Raw genomic sequence first — 18863 nt, forward strand, 5'->3', positions numbered from 1 at the left:
AGGAAAGCAGTACAAAAACAAAAGTAAAGAAATGCAAACATGGTCCAAATAAGGAACATTTAGAAATTCTGACTTCATAAAGGCCTATGGTGAGGTCTGCACACTGTTGTGGTTTTCTGTAAGTGTAAACTTTTTAAAAATAGATAAAATATGAAGATTATAAGAAATTGAGTAGTACAAAAGAGTAATAGTGGAAAGTAGGAGTCTTCTTACATAATCTCCTAGTTCTTCTGTCAAGAGGTAACTACTGCTTCCAGTTTCTTATGTGTTCTTCCAGAGGGCATATAAACGTATAGTAAAAAACTCTCTCTTCAACAGAAATGATATCATCCTCTACCCACTGTTCTGAACTTCGTTAGGCACAATTCTTTAAAATTCTCCAAGAGATTTTGAAGCAAACTCTTAAGAGCTGCTGATGAAAGCCATACCTCTGTTCCTCAGAAAAAGTTACAGATACATCTATTAAAAATCTTTTACAAGGCGGGTGCAATGGTGCATGCCTGTAATCCTAGCAGCTTGGGAGGCTGAGGCAGGAGGATCATACATTCAAAGTCAGCCTCAGCAAAAGCAAGGTGCTAAGCAACTCAGTGAGCTCAGTGAAATCCTATCTCTAAATAAAATACAAAATAGGACTGGGGATGTGGCTCAGTGGTTAAGCACCCTTGAGTTCAATCCCTGGAACCAAAAGCAAAAAACAACAACAACAAAAAAACCTTTTACATCTGATTTCAGGTATTCACTACCTCCTCAAATCCACGGTGTAAATTCATCTGGTTGAAATTCTCTTACCTAAAGTGTTTAATATAAGAATACTTAGTGTTGCCAGACAGAATATAGGGTTCCTCATTTAATTTGAACTTTAGATAGACAACAAATAATTTTGAGTATAGTCATACACCACATAACAATGTTTCAGACAATAATAGGCTGCATATACCATGGTGGTCCCATAAGATTATATTAGCTAGTGAGTTTATAAACATCTATTTGTTTAAAAACCTTCTATGATGTTCACAAAGTGATCAAACTGTCAAGTGATGTATTTCTCAGAATATATCCCCATCCTTGACACAAGTCTGTCCCATGTGATATTTATAATATCTGAAATTCAAATTTAAGTGGGAGTCTTATATTTTTTATTTGCTAAATCTGGGAACCCTATGGAAATTTTTACTTCATTGGCAGTTATTTTATTATTTTTAATATTTTTTTTAGTTGTAGATGGACACAATACCTTCATTTTATTTATTTATCTTTATGTATGCTGAGGATCAAACCTAGTGCCTCAGATATGAGATGTGAATGCTCTGCTACTTAGCCACAACCCCAGTCCCAGGAGTTATTTTAATTAATATTCTCTGGAATGCTCTGTACTAGAGATGACCTAGGTTATAATTATAGGACCAACTCTTTCAGGTTAAAAAGCTAAATGCTCGAATTTTATCAGAAATTAAATGTTTGTTGTTTTACTTCAAAATGAATGGCTTTAACTTGCTATGTTTTATCTCATGGAATAAAACTATATTACAGTAAAGTGGTCACTGAAATAGCACCTTGAATTTATAATTATCATAATAGCCTACCTTATTTTCAAAGAAGTTTAAAATATCTGTATCTAAGATACTTTGATTTTTAAAACGAGCATTAAATTCTTAGCTAAACTCTCTGGGTGCAGTAGCACATGCTTGTAATTCCAGTGACTTGGGTGGCTGAGGCAGGAGGATTATAAGTGTGAGGCCAGCCTCAGCTATTCAGTAAGACCTTCAGCAACTTAGTAAGACCCTGTCTCAAAATAAAAAAATAAAAAGATTATGGCTAGAACTCAGTGGTGTCATATCTCTGGGTTCAATCCCTAGTATAGTGAAAAAAAAAAAAAGTCAGCTAATCAGGGCTGGAGGTGTAGCTCAGTAGTAGAATGATTGTCACCTGTACAACTCCTGTCCCTGTATACCCAGGATGTGAACATGGAGTCAAAGGAGATTTTCCTCTGGCTCTAAAATTTATTGTTGTTTTTTGTCTGCTGGACTTTGAACTTGCTTAGGACCTGTTCTTCCTTTCATTTCATGTGTTCCTTCTTTTTGTAATGGGAATGTCAATCTTATGCCTATCCTCCCATTTTATTTTGGAAGCACATAACTTGTTTTGATTTCACAGGCTCACAGCTGGAGGGGAATTTTTCTCCAGATAAATCACACTTTGAGTCTCATATCTGATTTAGATCAGACTATGGTCTTTTGAGTTGACATTAGAATGAAGTAAGACTTTTGTGGCTATTGGGATGGAATGAATGTATTTTACATGTTAGAGGGACATGAATTTGGGGGACCAGGAGCAGACTGCTGTGGTTTGAATGTGTTCTTCAAAGTTCTTGTGTTGGAAACTTAATATTCAATGTAGCAGTGCTGAGAGGGAGAACCAACCATTAAATGAGGTGATTAGTCATGAAGGCCTAGTCCCTATGAATAGATTAATGTTGTTATTATGGGAGTAGGATTATTGTCACCAGAGTGGGTTTATTATGAAAATGAGTCGGGCCCCTTCTTGCTCTCTTGCACTTCTTGCCCTTCTGTTTTCCTCCATGGGTTGATGTAACACAAAGATCCTCAACAGACGCTGGCTTCTTGACCTTGGACTTGAAATTGGAAGAAAATAATTTTTTTTCCACTATAATTTACCAGTCTGTGATATTTTTAAAAAAATATTTCTAGGTGTAAATGAACACAATACCTTTATTTTATTTATTTATCTTTCTGTGGTGCTGAAGATTGAACCCAGTTCCTCATACATGCAAGGCAAGCACTCTACCACTGAGCTACGACCCCAGCCCCAGTCTGTGATATTTTGATATAGCAACACACTAAGACATATTTTCATTTCCTTCACTAGTACTATGTAGGATTTAGACAGTGGTATGCTAATGTCTAACAATCAGCTCTCCAAAGGAAAAAACAGCCCTGATTTGTAGTGTTTAGCGATTACCGTGGTGTAAATACTCTCACTAGGACTGACAATAGCCAACATTTTCAACAACCTGTTTGCAAAATTCCTAAAAATTTAACAATTGGCTCTTGTGAATCTGTACAAGCCATTTCATTTCTATGAGTTTACATGATTTACTTAACTGGATTTCATAAATACCATAAACCTGAAACAGAGAACCATGTGTTCTCTTGGTTAATTGATTCATATAGCTGGAAATTTGTCAACACAGGCCAACCTCCTCAACAAACAAAACCAACAAGAAGAAAAAAAAAAAAAACATAGGAATACTTTAAGAATTTAATTAGTAGAAATTTTGAATGGGTTTCAGAAGATACAATAAATAATAAATAAATCCGTAACTTTGGTTCCACTGTTTTCTACTTTGAAGAAAATTTAATCTAGATAAACACTTAAATGTTTTTAAAATTCTGTGCAATCTTAAAAACATTTAAGTATTTTAGACAGTGGGAGATAACCAATTATCATAGAAAAGTAGAAATTAGTTACTTTTTTAACTAAATCGACACCATTTGATTTGTATAGAATTTTCTTTTTCTTTTTGCCAAGATTCATTAAAGCAATTACATGAGATTCTTTAACTAGGTTTGATAATGGACAGTAGAATCCCAAAAGGCATAGTCTATTTCTCCCTCCTACTCTCTTTCTCTCTCTCTCTCTCTCTCTCTCTCTCTCTCTCTCTCTCTCTCTCTCTCTCTCTCTCTTTTTTTTTTTCCTCTAGTGAGCCACCTTAAACTATGCCCTTGAAGTTTGAATTTCTTCCAATTCTTGGTTAGGAAAACTGGCAGGACAGAAAGTAGTGATGACTATTAACTAGCCAGTGCTATTCTTTATTTAGCTGGCATGGAATCAGTATGCTAGCATGATTCCATTTCTTTGGTGCTTCATTTGCAGCATTAAAATGGAGATGCCAAGTATACAGCCTTTGATACTCTTCCTAACAGTTTTTAGCTTGATTTTCTGGCCTAGCTACTTAGATAATTTTATTTGGAACTGCCCCTATAGTTTTACTTTTAAGACACAGTCTTAAGATATTTAAATGAGAAAAAAAGTAAGTTGCTATTGTTTATGCTAGAGATTGTTGCCTTTAGGTAGTGGAAATTCTATATTATTGGTAACTAATCATGAGATGGGACATTGATACATACACACTATACTAGGGATATCAATTTGGTATGTAGCTTTATTTTTTTCTTGTAACCAAGGGATTGATTTATGGTTGGAGGCTGATGTATTTAGAACAGTAAATTATTCAAGGAACTATGTTTTACATCCTGACTTAAAAAAAGAATTCATGCTGGGAAATTTTGAAACTGAAAGTGGCATTAGCTGAATATTTATAACAAGAAATTGTAAGAGGACAATTATTATGTATCAATTAAAAATAAAACTTGAGGCCCTGGGGTTGTGGCTCAGTGGTAGAGTACTCACCTAGCACATGCGAGACTCTGGGCTCGATCCTCAGCACCACATAAAAATAAATAAAATAAAGGTATGGTGTCCAACTACAATTAACTAACTAAATAAATAAAACTTGATCCAGACATGGTGGCAAAGCCCTGTAATCCCAGTGATTTCAGAGGCTGAGATAGGAGGACCACAAGTTTAAGGTCAGCCTAGGAAATTTAGTGAGGCCCTAAGCAATTTAGTAAGATCCTTGTCTCAAAATAAAAAAAATAAAATAAAAAAGACTGGGGATGTGGCTCAGTGGTTAAGCACCCCTGGGTTCAATCCCTGTTACAAGTAAGTAAGTAAATAAATGAATAAAAACTTGAAACACCAATCAGGATAAAAAAATTATAAAAGGTAACACTTCAATGGTTTATTATAGACCAGATTCAACTGTAAGTTTCAAGAGAAAATACATCAATAAAGTATTTTCATAATTAAAAGAGTGCACTGGAATTTAAATTGTTAAAGAGCCATGGCAAAGTAAAGCCTATTGATTTATTCAGTAGAGTGACTTCATTGTGAAAATAATTATTAATAAAATTAATTATTACTAATAAGTAAAATAATTATTCCTATAATTCTTAGTGTTGATTACTTTATAAAATATCTAATATGAAATAGTAACTACATGGTAATTGATTGCCAAGAAGTCAAATAGCAAAAGTATAATTGACAGGTTTTTGTATAACTTAATGATTCAAGTTATGATATGGGGGTATAAATTAATATATTTGTTATACCAAAGAGATATTTCTTTCAAGATTTGAGTAATCAGCTAGGTGCAGTGGTACATACCTGTAATCCCAGCAACTCTGGAGGCTGAGGAAGGAGGATCCCAATTTTGAGGACAGCCTGGACAACTTACTGAGACCCTGTCTCAAAAAGTATAAAGATCTGGGATGTAGCTCAGTGGTAAAATGCTCCAGGTTCATTCCACAGAACCAAAACAAAAATACAAAACAAGATTTGAGTTATGTTTTAACTTAAGAGATTAAAAACCATGTGTTTGAACTGCTACAAAATGCCTTCCCATGGGTTCATAAAGATTTAATCACATATAAAAATAACTAAATTCAAATAACTCTGATTATGTAAAAACTCAGTCTTATAAATTGCCATGCTGATAATATACATGAATTTGTGCAAAAAACAACTTTGTGCATCTGTCAGCTAAAATGCCTATATAGTTTCAGAAATGTTATAAGAAGGAATACTTTGAAATCTGATTAATCTTTATTTTTGTAACAAAATATGACATTAAATAGAACACTTCATTGTGAGAATTTTCTTTTTTCTTTTGTTGTGCTAGGGATTGAACCCTGGGACCTTGAGCATGCTAGACAAGTGCTCTATCACTGAGCTACTCCCCAGCCCTAGTTTTCACGTTTTAATCACTTTTGCTTGAAAACATTGAAGTAAATAGTGATTTTAATATGAAATAATTCTGTATGTTACAAATAATTGCTTAGATTATCAATTTAAGTTGGTCATCTGAATTATGCCTAAATTCATAGTAATGGAGAATATTGAAAAATGTATATGTTTGATATATTAAGTTTGATGCCCACAAATCTAACTTTTTTGAAGAGAAATAAATTGTTTTAAGTGTGGATTCTGTTTAGAAAATTTGGAAGAAAAATGCTTATCTTGGAGGTAAGACTTTATATTCTATTGGGGAATTATGTAGACAGTACGATTAGGGTTAATATTTAACACAAATGGTAGATTATTTTACTTTTTAAAGGGAAAACACAATTTTCATTTAAATTGTAGTCCTTATGCCTTAACTTTTACAGTATTTAGATATAATAAATCTTAGAATTGGAATGGTTCTAAATAATGAGACATTCATTTGATAACTACATCCATTTCCATTACTAATTAGTGTTATTTGTGAATGCTAAACACATTTAAAGATGTCTAGGGAGTGAGAGGAAGAGAGATGAGAAAGAAGTGGTTAGCAGTGTTAGGTGATATAAATAACCTTGAAGAAATTCTATTTGAAATAGAGACAGTATAGAAAAATATTAGGGTGTTGTTCAATGTTTCAGAGACTTCCATGGCATGGTACAACTAAGCATTTCATATGGAATCTGTATGCTACCTCAGAGAAGAGCAGCAAACTATTTAGCAAGAGTAGAGTTTGTACTATCCAGAAAGCTCCAGCTAAGTGCCTCAACCCTGAGGGAGTGCAAGGACCCGGATTAAAGCAGAAGAATCTGGTTCACCAGTGTCGTCGGGGGAGGAGTTTCAAATGCTGACACAGAACCTGTTGGGAGGATACCCAGCTGTCATTACTCACTGAGTACGCTACTAGTTGACTGGATTGAAAAATGTTTTAGGAGACAACCAATTATAAGCGTAAGTACTTGATATCTAGAAGCACTAGCCAAACTGCTGACTGCCTAATTATGGAGTTAGGAAAACAGTTCTATAGAGGGGGAAAAAAAAAGTGATGGGCCTGTCTCCAAGGTTTGTATATTCTGAGATAGACGATATTAGAAGTTCTTAATAGGTTGTTTGCACGATCAGGGAGACACCTGGCCTCTCCTGCCACTGAACCCCCACCCACAGGTGCCCATCCTAGAAATCAGGGAAACTTCTTCGTGTCTCATCTTCTGCAGGTGACCAGCTGGGCCACCTGCATAGGAGATAAGAGAAATGGACTCCTATCTCATGCCGTGACAACTTCCCCAAATAATTTTCGGACGATTTGTCCCTTTTCATGATTTTCTGAAATAACATAATAAAATTATAATACTTTATTAAAAAGAGAATCGGAGGCATGCTGTATTCGCGTTTGACGTTCAACATTCCACGTTTCAATGATTCCCAAGAATCTTAAGATCGAAGCATCAGGCCTGAAATGAGAGATCTCCTTAACCAACAAGATTTTAATTAACACCGCGCCCCACACACCCACCCACCACACCTCCTCAATCTAAACCCGAGGATTTGGATGAGGTTTCTTTGTCAGGGTGTTCCGAAGACGAGGAAACCACAGGCGGGAAATGCGGGTGTCTGCAGTTGTCTCAGTTAAGGGGGCTCCGGGCAAAGAAGGGGCAGTGGGCGTCTTTTCCTCCTCTCCCTTTCCATCTTGGAGGCAGGAATCCGAGTGGCGACAGGAGTGGGGCGGTTTGCCTACCAAGGGACACAGAACAGACCTCGTGGGTGAGAGGCGCGAGTGGGGACGACACCCTTGAGGGGACCCCGCCGGTCGCAGCCAAGCGAGCGCGGGTCCGCCCCGATCCCAGGGTGCACCGCGCCCCGCCCCCTCCCCGCTCCACGTCCCGCCTTCCCTTGGCCCAGGCCCCCTCCCTCCCGGCTCCGGGAGGCGGGGACGCGGCGGCGGCTTCTCCAGTCGCGTCTCTCTCACTCACTGGGGAACCCGGCGGTGGCGGCACCTTTCGAGGCAAAGGCGTTCAGACGCGAGCCTGCCGGCTAGCCAGAGGAAGAAGTCGGACACCCTGACTGCGAAGCCGACGGACGCACAGACAGCGGATCAGCCAGACGATCCGAGTCGCCTCAAGTTCCGCCATGAGCTGGGGCACGGAGCTGTGGGTGAGTGCGAAAGAGGGGCGCCCCGCACGGTTCCCCAGCTCCCTGGAGGCGCGGGCTGGCGGGCGCCGCTGACCGTCGGCAGCCAGAGCGCGTCAGGCGGTCCCGCTTCAGCGCTGTCGGATGGTGGGATTCCCGCTCCTCTTTGTGTGTGGCGCTTTCTTCCTTCCTCTGCTGGGGGGTCGAAGGGACGGCCAGACCACTCTCCCGCCTCCGCCGCCGCGGAGGGGCAGCGCCCTGGACGGCCCGGGAGAGGCCCGCGGGCTCCCGCGTCCGCCGCGTTCTTCTCGCGTCCTCTTTCCCTTCCCCGCCTTCACTTTCCGGACGCTTGGCACCGCGCCGGCTGCTCTCCTCTCCCTTTGTATCTGCCCGCCTGGAGGCGGGGGAGGGGGCCCATTGTCCGGAAGGGGCGCAGTTCGCTGGCGGGGAGGGTGTCCTCTGCGACCCCCCAGCCGGGGCTAGTGACTGTGGGGTTGGGGCGGCTCCCTGCGGGGCGGCGCCGCCCAAGCCCCAGGTAGGGGGAGCTGGGCGGCTTTGTTCGGAGCCCGGCCTCCGGCCAGCCATGCCCAGCCCACACACCCATTTTCCCTCTCCGTGCCTTAGTTCTCCGGATCGGCGTACCTTTGGGGGACTCCGACTGGGTTACCCTGGCTTCAGCCCTTGGGCTGCAGCATTGGCTTTTGTGATCTGAATTAGATTGAGTGATCCTTGGGGAAGCTAATTTTGCCAAAAGGAGCGCGCGGCCGCTGGGTTGCTTTATTTCCCTTCCGTTCTTTATCCTCTCTCGTCCTCTCTCCTTTTCTTTCTTTTTTCTCCTTGCCTTTCTTGGGCTCTGGAGGCTGCAGACTATGCCCAGTATCTGGCCAAGGTGCGGGTGGAGGGTAATAGGTCTGAGAATTTGTTCCCGACGCTGCCACGGGAGGGTGGAGGTGTGGAGGGCAGTGATTTCTCAGGTGCGGCAGGAGAAACCCACAGCGTGGGGGCGCTGTCCCGAGAGCCGCGCGGCCTCGGCCACTCCCCTTTTTATCCCACCTGTGCATATTTTCCGTGCCTTTTGTTTGCGAGAGTCTCGTGAAATCTCTGCACAGAAAGGGGAGAAATAACTTTCGAGTTATGTAGGTGAACTGTTAGGATGGGAGTGAAAGCAAATCCGATTAATTGAAGAACAAAATGTTTTCTCATTTTTCACGTCTTACAGATAGGGAATTTTTTAACTGAAAGACTTTAGAATGCATCTAGTTGAACCCCTATTTAGCGAGCCCAGGAATCTCCTGCAACATGAACTAGTACCTGCCCTGTCTGCAAACACACCACCCAAGAGAAAAATATCGCAGGAGCCTATCTATTCCGTTTCTAAGATAACATTAATTGTTCTAATAATGGGGAGGAATGTACACAAACGAATTATGTAAAATTCAGCTTTTTAAATTGATTAGGATCTTAATTATTAATACCTTTTTACTTAGTACGTTCTGATTGATTGCAGTGTCATGAACAGAACTGGATATAGTTTTGTTTCCCATTTTCATAATTAGAAGAGGACCAAGTTACATCCCCAGCCCTTGTTGATTTTTATTTTGAGATACAGTCTCACTAACTTGTCAAGGCTGGTCTGGAATTTGCGATTATCCTGTTTCAGCCTCCCAAGTCATCGCGATCACCCTATGAATTTTTATTTCTACATTCCTTTTTTTTTTGGTACGGGGAGTTGAACCACACAGGGATGCTTAATCATTGAGCCATATTCCCCAGTCCTTTTCACTTTCTGTGGAGAGAGGGTCTTGCTAAGTTGTTGAGGACCTCCGTAAGTTGTTGAGCCTGGTATAGAACTTGTCATACTTCTGCTTCAGCCTCTTGAGTTGCTGGGATTACAGCCATCATGCCTGGCTCCCTATCATTTTTTCAAAGACATGAAACTGCTGTTGGAATTTAGTTTTGTTCAAAAAATAAAGCAATTATTGTGTGTGGCATACAGAAAGTACAGTGTGTGTATGGTGATATTTATTTCGAAGACTTATGATATTGCCTCTACCTTGATAAAATTTAGTTATTTTGAGGTGATAGCTAACTAAAATGCTTGGCACCAGAACAGATTTCCAGTTTTTTTTTTTTTTAAGAGTTTGGAATACTTGCATTTACATAATGAGGTATTTTTGAAATCTAAACACAAAATTCATTTGTTTCATATGCATCTTACACACATAACCTGAAGATAATTTTATACAGTATTTTTACTGTGCCTGTGTTTTGACTGTGACCATCATAGGAAGTCAGGTGTAGAATTTTCCACTTGTGCCAGCACGTTGCAAAAATTTGGGATTTTCAAATTAGCTGTTCTCAACCTGTATTACTTTTGTAACTCCAAAATAGTAACCTACATTGATATGATATTACTATCTGGAATGCCCTCTCTTGACCAATTCCTATTAACTCCCTCTCTCTAGCCTATACTTTCTGGGTGTATTCTCTTTATTGTGGGACTATCACATTATATTATTATTTTTTGAAACAGGTCTTGTTATATGCTATGTTGCCTGGCGTGTTTTTTTTTTTTTTTGGTAGCAGTTGTTGCACTCAGGGTCATTCAACCACTGAGCCACACTTCCAGCCCTGTTTTGTATTTTATTTAGAGACAGGGTGTCGCTGAGTTCCTTAGGGCCATGGTTGCTGAGGCTGGTTTTGAACTCCAGGTCCTCTTGCCTCAGCCTCCTAAATTGCTGGGATTACAGACTTGGGCCACTGCTCCAGGTCCAAGGGGTTTTGAACTAGATACAGCCCTGGCTTATTACTTCTTGTATATTCAAAGCTTAGGAAAATAGTCATAGGTTAAATATATATATATATATATATATATTTTTTTTTTTGTCCTGGGGAGTGATCTCCAGTGCTTTACCATTGAGTTATGCCCCAGCCCTTTCTACCTTTTTTTTTTTTTTGGTGAAACAGGGTCTCACTAAGTTGTTTAGGGCCTTGTTAGGTTGCTGAGGTTTGCCTCAAACTTGTGATCCATCTGCTTCAGCATTCTGAGTCCTTGGGATTATAGGCATGCACCACTGTGCCTGTCAATATTTGTTTATATCTTATTTTCCCTTCTGTTGGTTAAAAAAAAAATTGTACTGTTCAGCATTGTATTGCAGGTAGTGTTGGTATCAATGAAGGAGGGTGAGACTTATCAAGGTACCTGTTTTATATCACCATTCCATTTTGATGAAAATAAGATGGAAACTGGAGAGCTGCCTCTAACAGGTGTTTCCTTTTCTTTGCTTCTTCCAGGGCCACTCATTTCCACTCCTCTTCCTTGCCTTTCTCTCCTCCCTTCCTTCTTTCTCTCCCTCCTTACCTTTCTTCCTTCTTTCCTTCCTTCTTTCCTGGGGATTGAACCCAGGGATTCTTAACCATTGAGTCACATCCCTAGTCCTTTTTTTTTTAATGTTTTATTTAGAGACAGGGTCTCACTGAGTTACTAAGCACCTCACTAAATTGCTGAGGCTGGCTTTGAACTCATCCTTTTGTCAGCCTCCTGAGCTGCTGAGATTATAATGCCTCCCAAACTGCTGGGATTACAGGCATGTGCCACCTCACCTGGCTGCCTTTTTCTTAAAATACTTGCTCTCTTTTCTCCTTTTTCCAATCTATAAAATGTGTTTGGCTGGAAACTTCAACAACAACAACAAAAACCAAAAAATTGGGCTGGGGATATAGCTCAGTTTGTAGAGTGCTTGCCTTGCATGCACAAGGCAATGGGTTCAATCCCCAGCATCACAAAAACAAAAACAAAAAAACCAAAAAAATTTTCTACCTGTTTATTTCTGTTTATCAGCCCTTGTTTGTAGATAGAAAACATGGCAAGAGAATAGTATTGGTTTATTAACTGAGTATCTTCTGTATCAGTAGGTAGTATCTAGTAATCTTCAATCTTTAAATTCATTTTAAGAGCAAAAAAAGATACTTTGGGGTGAATGTAATCATACTTGCAGCATATTAACTGATAGGAAAAAATACATTAAAGTTTTGTTTTATAGGATGCAAAAATTGCCTTATATTTCAGTTCAACTATGTATATCTGACATACCACAAAGATAAAAAAGACCAATGCTTGATTGTTTAACAGATGTTTATTTCTTGCTCATCATAGCCTATGCACTAAACTAGGCTTTGTGGGGGGCATGCTAAAAGATCAGTTGGCTAGCAGTATGAGCCTCGAATAGCATATAAAGTGAAATAAGACTTTAGAAGTAACCCTGAAACAAGTAGAGAGTGACTAATGGAATTTAAAGCTGTGAAAAATTACTCCATTCTTTGTATGGAAAGCTTTAGGAAGGCTGTATCATTTCACCTGGGTTTGGAAATAAGGAGGGTTATGCATGTGGGAGTTCCTGAGAAGTTCCTAGAGGGCAGAGAGCATGTATTATTCATTGCTTATTCATTGTCTGATTCATTGCTTTCTCCTCAGCTATCAGCATACTGCCTGGCATAAAGCCTGACATTGGTAGGATCTTTAGTACATGTTGGCTGCGCTGACCTCGGTGTAATAGTTAGATTTGACTTGAATTTAAGTGTAGAATGCCTGAAAAGTGATGAAGGGTAGATTGATCTGGCTGAATGCTTGTCTCATGAACCTAGTGTGTGAGAGAGAGTGTGTGTGTAATTAGGTATTAGCATATAATTAACCCGATTTTCAGACCATTTAGACTATTTAAAAATCCACCAAAGGAAATCTTAGTTTGTGTTAGTAGAAGGGATTACCTCTTTCTTCTAATTTCTTTGTTGGAAGGGGAATTCTCTGGGTTTTAGAAGATGTAAGTTGTATTGATATTATCATTTCTGCAAAAATACTGGAAATATGTTGGTTCTTTTAATAATATGATATGGTTCTGAAATCAGTTGTATTTTTAAAAAAAATTTTCAGAGTTGTAGAGTGACAGAATGCCTTTATTTTATTTGTTTATTTTTATGTGGTGCTAAGGATCCAACCCAGTGTCTCACATGTGCTCTACCACTGAGCTATAGTCCCAGCCCCCAGTTGTATTTTTTTTTTTACTTACATTATTACTGCAACTTGTTTGTATTGTCCTCCCCTCTTATCTGTGACTTATTTTTACTTTTACATCAATTTAGTTACTAGAGTTGTTTCTGAAGATAAAGGGGGTGTATACTGGGAAAAAGCAGTGAGTTTTAATACCCCAGTTTCTGCTTTAATTATTAGTTTGTGAGTTTTCTCATGTAACAAAATGATTCCCAAAGAGAATCTAAATTTCTCATCCCTGCCACTCAATCCCAAACTACCTCTCCTCCCATCTGTTGCCCACTGCTCTTATAAACTAAATGCTTCAGCTCCATCAATATCTTCCAACCCTCCTTTTATCTCCTCACATCTCTACTTATTCCTGTTTCTCCCTCTGCTTGGCGTACCCCTTCATGATAGAAGGAAAAATGCTTTAAAAACTGGAAATTATGGGCTGGGGATGTGGCTCAAGTTTAATGTGCTTGCGGGGCACTGGGTTCGATCCTCAGGACCACATACAAATAAAATAAAGATGTTGTGTCCACCGAAAACTAAAAAATAAATAAACTGGAAATTATACTTTGATCATAGACTGTTGAGGTTACAGATAATATAATATTGTAATCTGTACCTTTCATTGTTTTTCTTTTTTTCCTAAAATAAGTTGTGGTAAAACCTATGATTGCTTTTGCATAATTTTCATTGTCTAGTGATTTGAAACTTCTTTCACAGCAAAAGGGATGCTGTCAGGCATTGTAAGATAGTATCTGACTGCTTTGTTAATGTGGGATTCAGCACTTAGAATTTGTATGGAAACTAAGAGAAGAATAAGAAGAAAAAATATATTCCTATTATAACCAAAATAACCAAATTAGTTATTAATATTTGTTGTTTAGAGGCAGTTTTTCTTGGGAACTAATTAGCAGATTTAAAAAAATCTCATGGAGGGGCTGGGGTTGTGGCTCAGTGGATAAATAAAATCAAAGTATTGTATCCAACTACAACAACAACAAAAAATCTCACGAGGGATGTGAAATAGTATTCTATACTTGTTATAGTTTTAAAAGCATAAGTGTATGGAGGTAGATTCTCCTACTTTTGGCACACTATTATTTTGTTGTTTTTAGAAGTAAAAGGTATCTGTTGTGTTCCAGCTGTGTCCCTACTGTATACTCAATTTTTAGGAAAGGAATTGGCATTCCATCAGCTCTCAAATATTTGTTGACTCAGTGGAAGAATTCAGTGGATCGCTATAACTTTATACTCTTTATGTTTTGAATACTAGGGTAGTTTATTTTTTTTCCCTTAAGGTATACATAGTTAGTCCTCTGTGGGTTCTACACATGTGGATTCAACCAACTGTGGATTGAAAATATTCAGGAAAGAAGATTACACTATACAGGAAATATAAAATTTTTTTTCTTGTTATTCCTGAAACAATTCAGTATAATAGCTATTTACCTAGCATTTACATTGTATTAGGTATTAATAATAATAATCTAGAGATGAATTAAAGTTTTTGGGAAGATGTGCAGGAGGACATGAATAGGTTATATGCAAATATTAGGCCATTTTATTTGAGGAATTTTAGCATCTGCAGATAGTATCTGTGGGAGGTTCTGGAGCCAGTCTCCTGTGGATTCTGGGAAAGGACTGTACCTTTCATGTCTTTGACCTTAGGAGTCATTTTTGTAATCTGGAAATATAACTAGTGACTTTTCATATGAAAAATTTCTCTCTTTAGGTCTGGGATTCTCATTTCCTTGATTTATTTTGAGTATAATTGATTAGCTTAAGGGATAACATATTTACGGCTCTCTAGATTCTAAAAATTAGAACAGTGAACACCCAGTTGTTTGTTACATACTTTGACTATGGATGGTCAGTATTGATGGTCATGTATAAAAAGGTCAGTGTAAATTGTCTGAGGCTATTAATTGATAAAAGATTGATTTTCAGAGTAAAATATTAAGGTGTCACTGAAGTTTTTGGTAAATGTGAATAGTTAGAGGTTATCTTTTTCTAGTATAAATTATAAAAATAAAAATCATTGAAATAGAATAGCTGTGGTAAATAGCTTAAAAAAAAAAAGCCACAGAAATCATTGCTTTCAGGGTAGGGGCGGGTGTGGGCATGGATTGTACTCCATGTATATATGGCTGGGGTTGTGGCTCAGTGGCAGAGCACTTGCCTAGCATGTGTGAGGCACTGGGTTCGATTCTCAGCACCACGTATCTGTAAATAAAATAAAGGTCCATTGACAACTAAAAAAAAAAGAAAAAAGAAACGATTGCTTTTGAATCAATCTTCTGGACCAACCTAGATTATAAACTAAATTAACATTCTTTACTATTTGCCAAGGCTGAAAATGATTAATAATAGTTTTCTTTTTTATCTGAAAATTTCTTTATTTCACTGTCATTTTTAAGGTTTCATTAAGGTGTAACATTCGTAAGTATGCAAATCTAATATGTACAGCTTAAGGATTTTTTTGAGATCATGTAATTTTATTTTTTTTCTTTTGACATTTTTAATTGATGCATAACTGTACATATTTATGGTAAAATGTTTTCTAACTGTAAAATGACTTTTAGTTTAAGTACATTTTTTTCAACTTTTCTATTTGTTATTTTTAGATATATATGACCATAAAACGTATTTTGACATATATACATGAAGTACAACCAATGCCCACACCCGCCCCCTCCCCGAAAGCAATGGTTTCTGTGGATCAATTAAGATCCCATTTTTGCGGTTGTACATAATGTGGAGTTACACTTGTATTTCATATATGAATAAAGGAAAGTTATGTCCGATTTATTCCACTGTCTTTCCCATTCTCATCCCCCCTTATTTCCCTTTATTCTCCTTTGTCTAATCCAATGAAATTCTATTTTTTCCTTGCCTACTCTCCTTAATTGTGGGTTAGCATCCACATATCAGAGACAACATTTGGTCTTTGGTTTTTTTGAGATTGGCTTATTTCACTTAGCATGATGTTCTGAGTCCCATCCATTTACTGGCAAATGCCATAATTTCATTCTTTAAAAATATGGAATGCTTCATGAATTTATGTGTTATCTTTGCTCCAGGGCCATGCTAGTTTTCTCTGTGTCGTTCCAATTTTAGTGTACCTGCTATTGAGCACTTAAGGACTTTTTTTTTTTTTTTTGGTGGTGTTGGGGATTGAATCCAGGGCTTTATGTCTGCGAGGCAAGCACTGTACCAACTGAGCTATATTCCCCAGCCCATGGGTTTTTTTTTTTTTCATGTAACTCCCACCAAGATCAAGATACAGAAATTTCCATAGGCTATCTCAATTAAATACCTTTCTCAAAGGTAACAACTATTCTGATTTATATCAGGATGGACTAGATTTTAACTTCATATAAATTATATCACACAATACAAACTCCTGTATGTGACTTCTTCCATTTAACATGATGTTTGTTAGAATCATCTCTCTGTGATTAGTTGTATATTTTATTGTATTTATAGTGTTTATATTTTCTTTTGCCTTGTACTTGGGGTCACTACTAGTCTGGGACTACCTTAAACCAAGTTTAAGACTTGAAATTCTGTTATGTGAATTCTGATTTAATAACCACATAACAGAATTCTATCCCCTTATCTCCTGCTGTGTTATTAAAACTAAGATCTAGTTTTTTGGGATTGGCAAACATCCTAGGAAAGAAGCAGTTTGTGTGCTTTTATATCTTTCTGGATTCTCTCTTTTATTTTACTGTGACCTTGCAATTCCTTATTATTTTGGCTTGTCTTTGCTTTACCTTTTTTGAAGTATATTTTATATAGATTATATTACAATTTTAATAAAGTGAAATAGTGGTAACTGATCCAAATAACCTAGCTTGCTATGACTGGAAACGGGAAATTCTTATGTTGAATTCAAGATTTTTGCTATTATATTTGTAACATCTAAGCTGGTTTTGTTATTTTGTTTTCTGAATGAATGTTTAAAGTAGTATCTTCTGCTTGCATTTTGGAGCAATAATATTGCCTTAGTTTGTTATTTAGATCAAAGAAAGTTTTTTTGGGGAAAATGGATATTCATGTGTAAAGGAATAAAATTAGCTCTTCATCTCACACCTTATAGGTGGATTAAAAAAAATCAACTCAAAATGGATTAAAGACTTGAGTGTAAGACCTGAAACTATAAAAATACTAGAGGAAAACCAGGGGAGAGTGTCATGACATTGGGCCTGGAAAAGATTTTTGTTGCTCAAAAGCACAGGCAACAAAACCAAAAATAGAGAAATGGATTTATATCAAACTAACAAGCTTATGCACAGCAAATGAAACATCAAAGTGAAGTAAAAAGCTATGGAATAAGAGAATGTTTGCAAGACAGTTTACTGATATTCAAAATATATAAGAAACTCAACTCAATATCAGATAACCTGATTACAAAATGGGCAAAGGACATGAATAGACATTATTCAAAAGAAGACATACAGGGACTGGGGTATAGCTTAGTGTGGTATAGCACTTGCCTAGCATGTACAAGGCCCTGGGCTCAATCCCAGCACCATTAAAAACAAACATGAGTGGCCAACAGGTATGTGAAAATGTTCAACCTCACTAATCATAAGAGAAATGCAAATTAAAACCCAAGAAGATGTCACCTCACATCTGTTAGAATGGCTATTATCCAAAAAAAAAAAAAAAAAAAGAAGAAAGATATTTTGATGAAAACTCCAGTACACTATTGTTTGGAATGTAAATTAGTATAGCCATTATGTAAAACAATGTAGAGGTGCCTTAAAGAATTAAAACTAGAACTGCCATATGATCCAACAATCCCACTGCTGGATGTATATTTAAAGCAAATGAAATCAGTATGTTGAAGAGATGTCAATCCTCCCGTGATTATTGTGCATTATTGACAGTAGCTAAGATATGGAATTGCCGTGGTTTGAATGTGTGTCTACCCTCCAGAATTCATGCTGAAACTTCATCCCCTGATGCACCAGTATTAAGTGGGGCCTTCAGAACATGATTTGGCCCTGAAAACTCTGCCTTCGTGGATATGATTAGAACCCTTATAAAAGGGTTTATGGGAGAGAGTTCATCCCTTCCATCCCTTTTTCCCCTTTTACCAAGTGAAGACACAGCAACAAGGTGCCATATTGGAAGCAGAGAACAGTACTCTGCAGATGCTAGTTCTGCTGATTCCTTAATCTTGGATTTCCCAACCTCAGAACTATGAAAAATAAATTTGTTTTTTAATAAATTATCTGGTCTCAGGTATTTTGTTGTAGGGGCACAAGTAGACTAAAACAAGAATCAGCCTAGGTTAAGTATTCATCAATGGATGAACAAATAAAGAAAAATGTATAAATGCAATGGAATACTGTTTAGCCGCCTTTTGAAAAAGGAAATCCTGTCATTTGGGTCAGCATGGATGAACCCAGAGGACATTTTATAAGCCAGGCACATTCACTTGTGTGTGGAGTGTAAAAAAGTATTAACCTATAAAAACAGAGAATAAAATGATAGTTACCAGAATCACTGGTGGAGTGGAGAGGTGTTTGTTAAAGGACACAAAATTTCAATTAGGTAGTGTTACAGAAAGCTCGATCCTTATCCCAGATGCCAGTCCAACAACAAGGACACAGGTTTTGAGAAAAAGGAAGTTTTATTACTTTGCTAGGAAAGGAGAAATACAGGGGACTTCTGTCCCAGAGGCTGCTCTTCTCTGCCCATCAGGGAAAACGGGGCTTTTAAAGAAGCTATTCAAAGGCTACATTCCAGGTGTGGCCTGGCTGGTGGTCCCAGATGCACTCTGGTGATGTGTTGAAATTCACTTGTTAATTTGGGGGATAGTCAC

General features: G+C 37.9%; 1 protein-coding gene and 1 non-coding gene across 4 annotated transcripts in view; one reads left to right on the top strand and one right to left on the bottom strand.

The window, feature by feature from the left end:
• The first annotated feature begins 7797 nt into the window (after positions 1–7797).
• The window catches only part of Fnbp1l (formin binding protein 1 like), a 110108-nt gene continuing 99042 nt past the window's right edge, over positions 7798–18863 (top strand). For all 3 annotated transcript variants that reach the window (XM_077791030.1, XM_077791029.1, XM_026403092.2), the window contains exon 1: positions 7798–8013. In XM_077791030.1, the coding sequence (XP_077647156.1) occupies positions 7990–8013 (24 nt within the window). In that variant the 5' untranslated portion in view covers positions 7798–7989. The remainder of the gene's footprint in view (positions 8014–18863) is intronic.
• Positions 16062–16163, bottom strand: LOC113192873 (U6 spliceosomal RNA). Its single transcript, XR_003302071.1, has one exon. It is a non-coding gene; the product is annotated as a U6 spliceosomal RNA (small nuclear RNA).

The sequence above is a fragment of the Urocitellus parryii genome, chromosome 11 (assembly GCF_045843805.1).
Source record: "Urocitellus parryii isolate mUroPar1 chromosome 11, mUroPar1.hap1, whole genome shotgun sequence".
Taxonomy (NCBI): domain Eukaryota; kingdom Metazoa; phylum Chordata; class Mammalia; order Rodentia; family Sciuridae; genus Urocitellus; species Urocitellus parryii.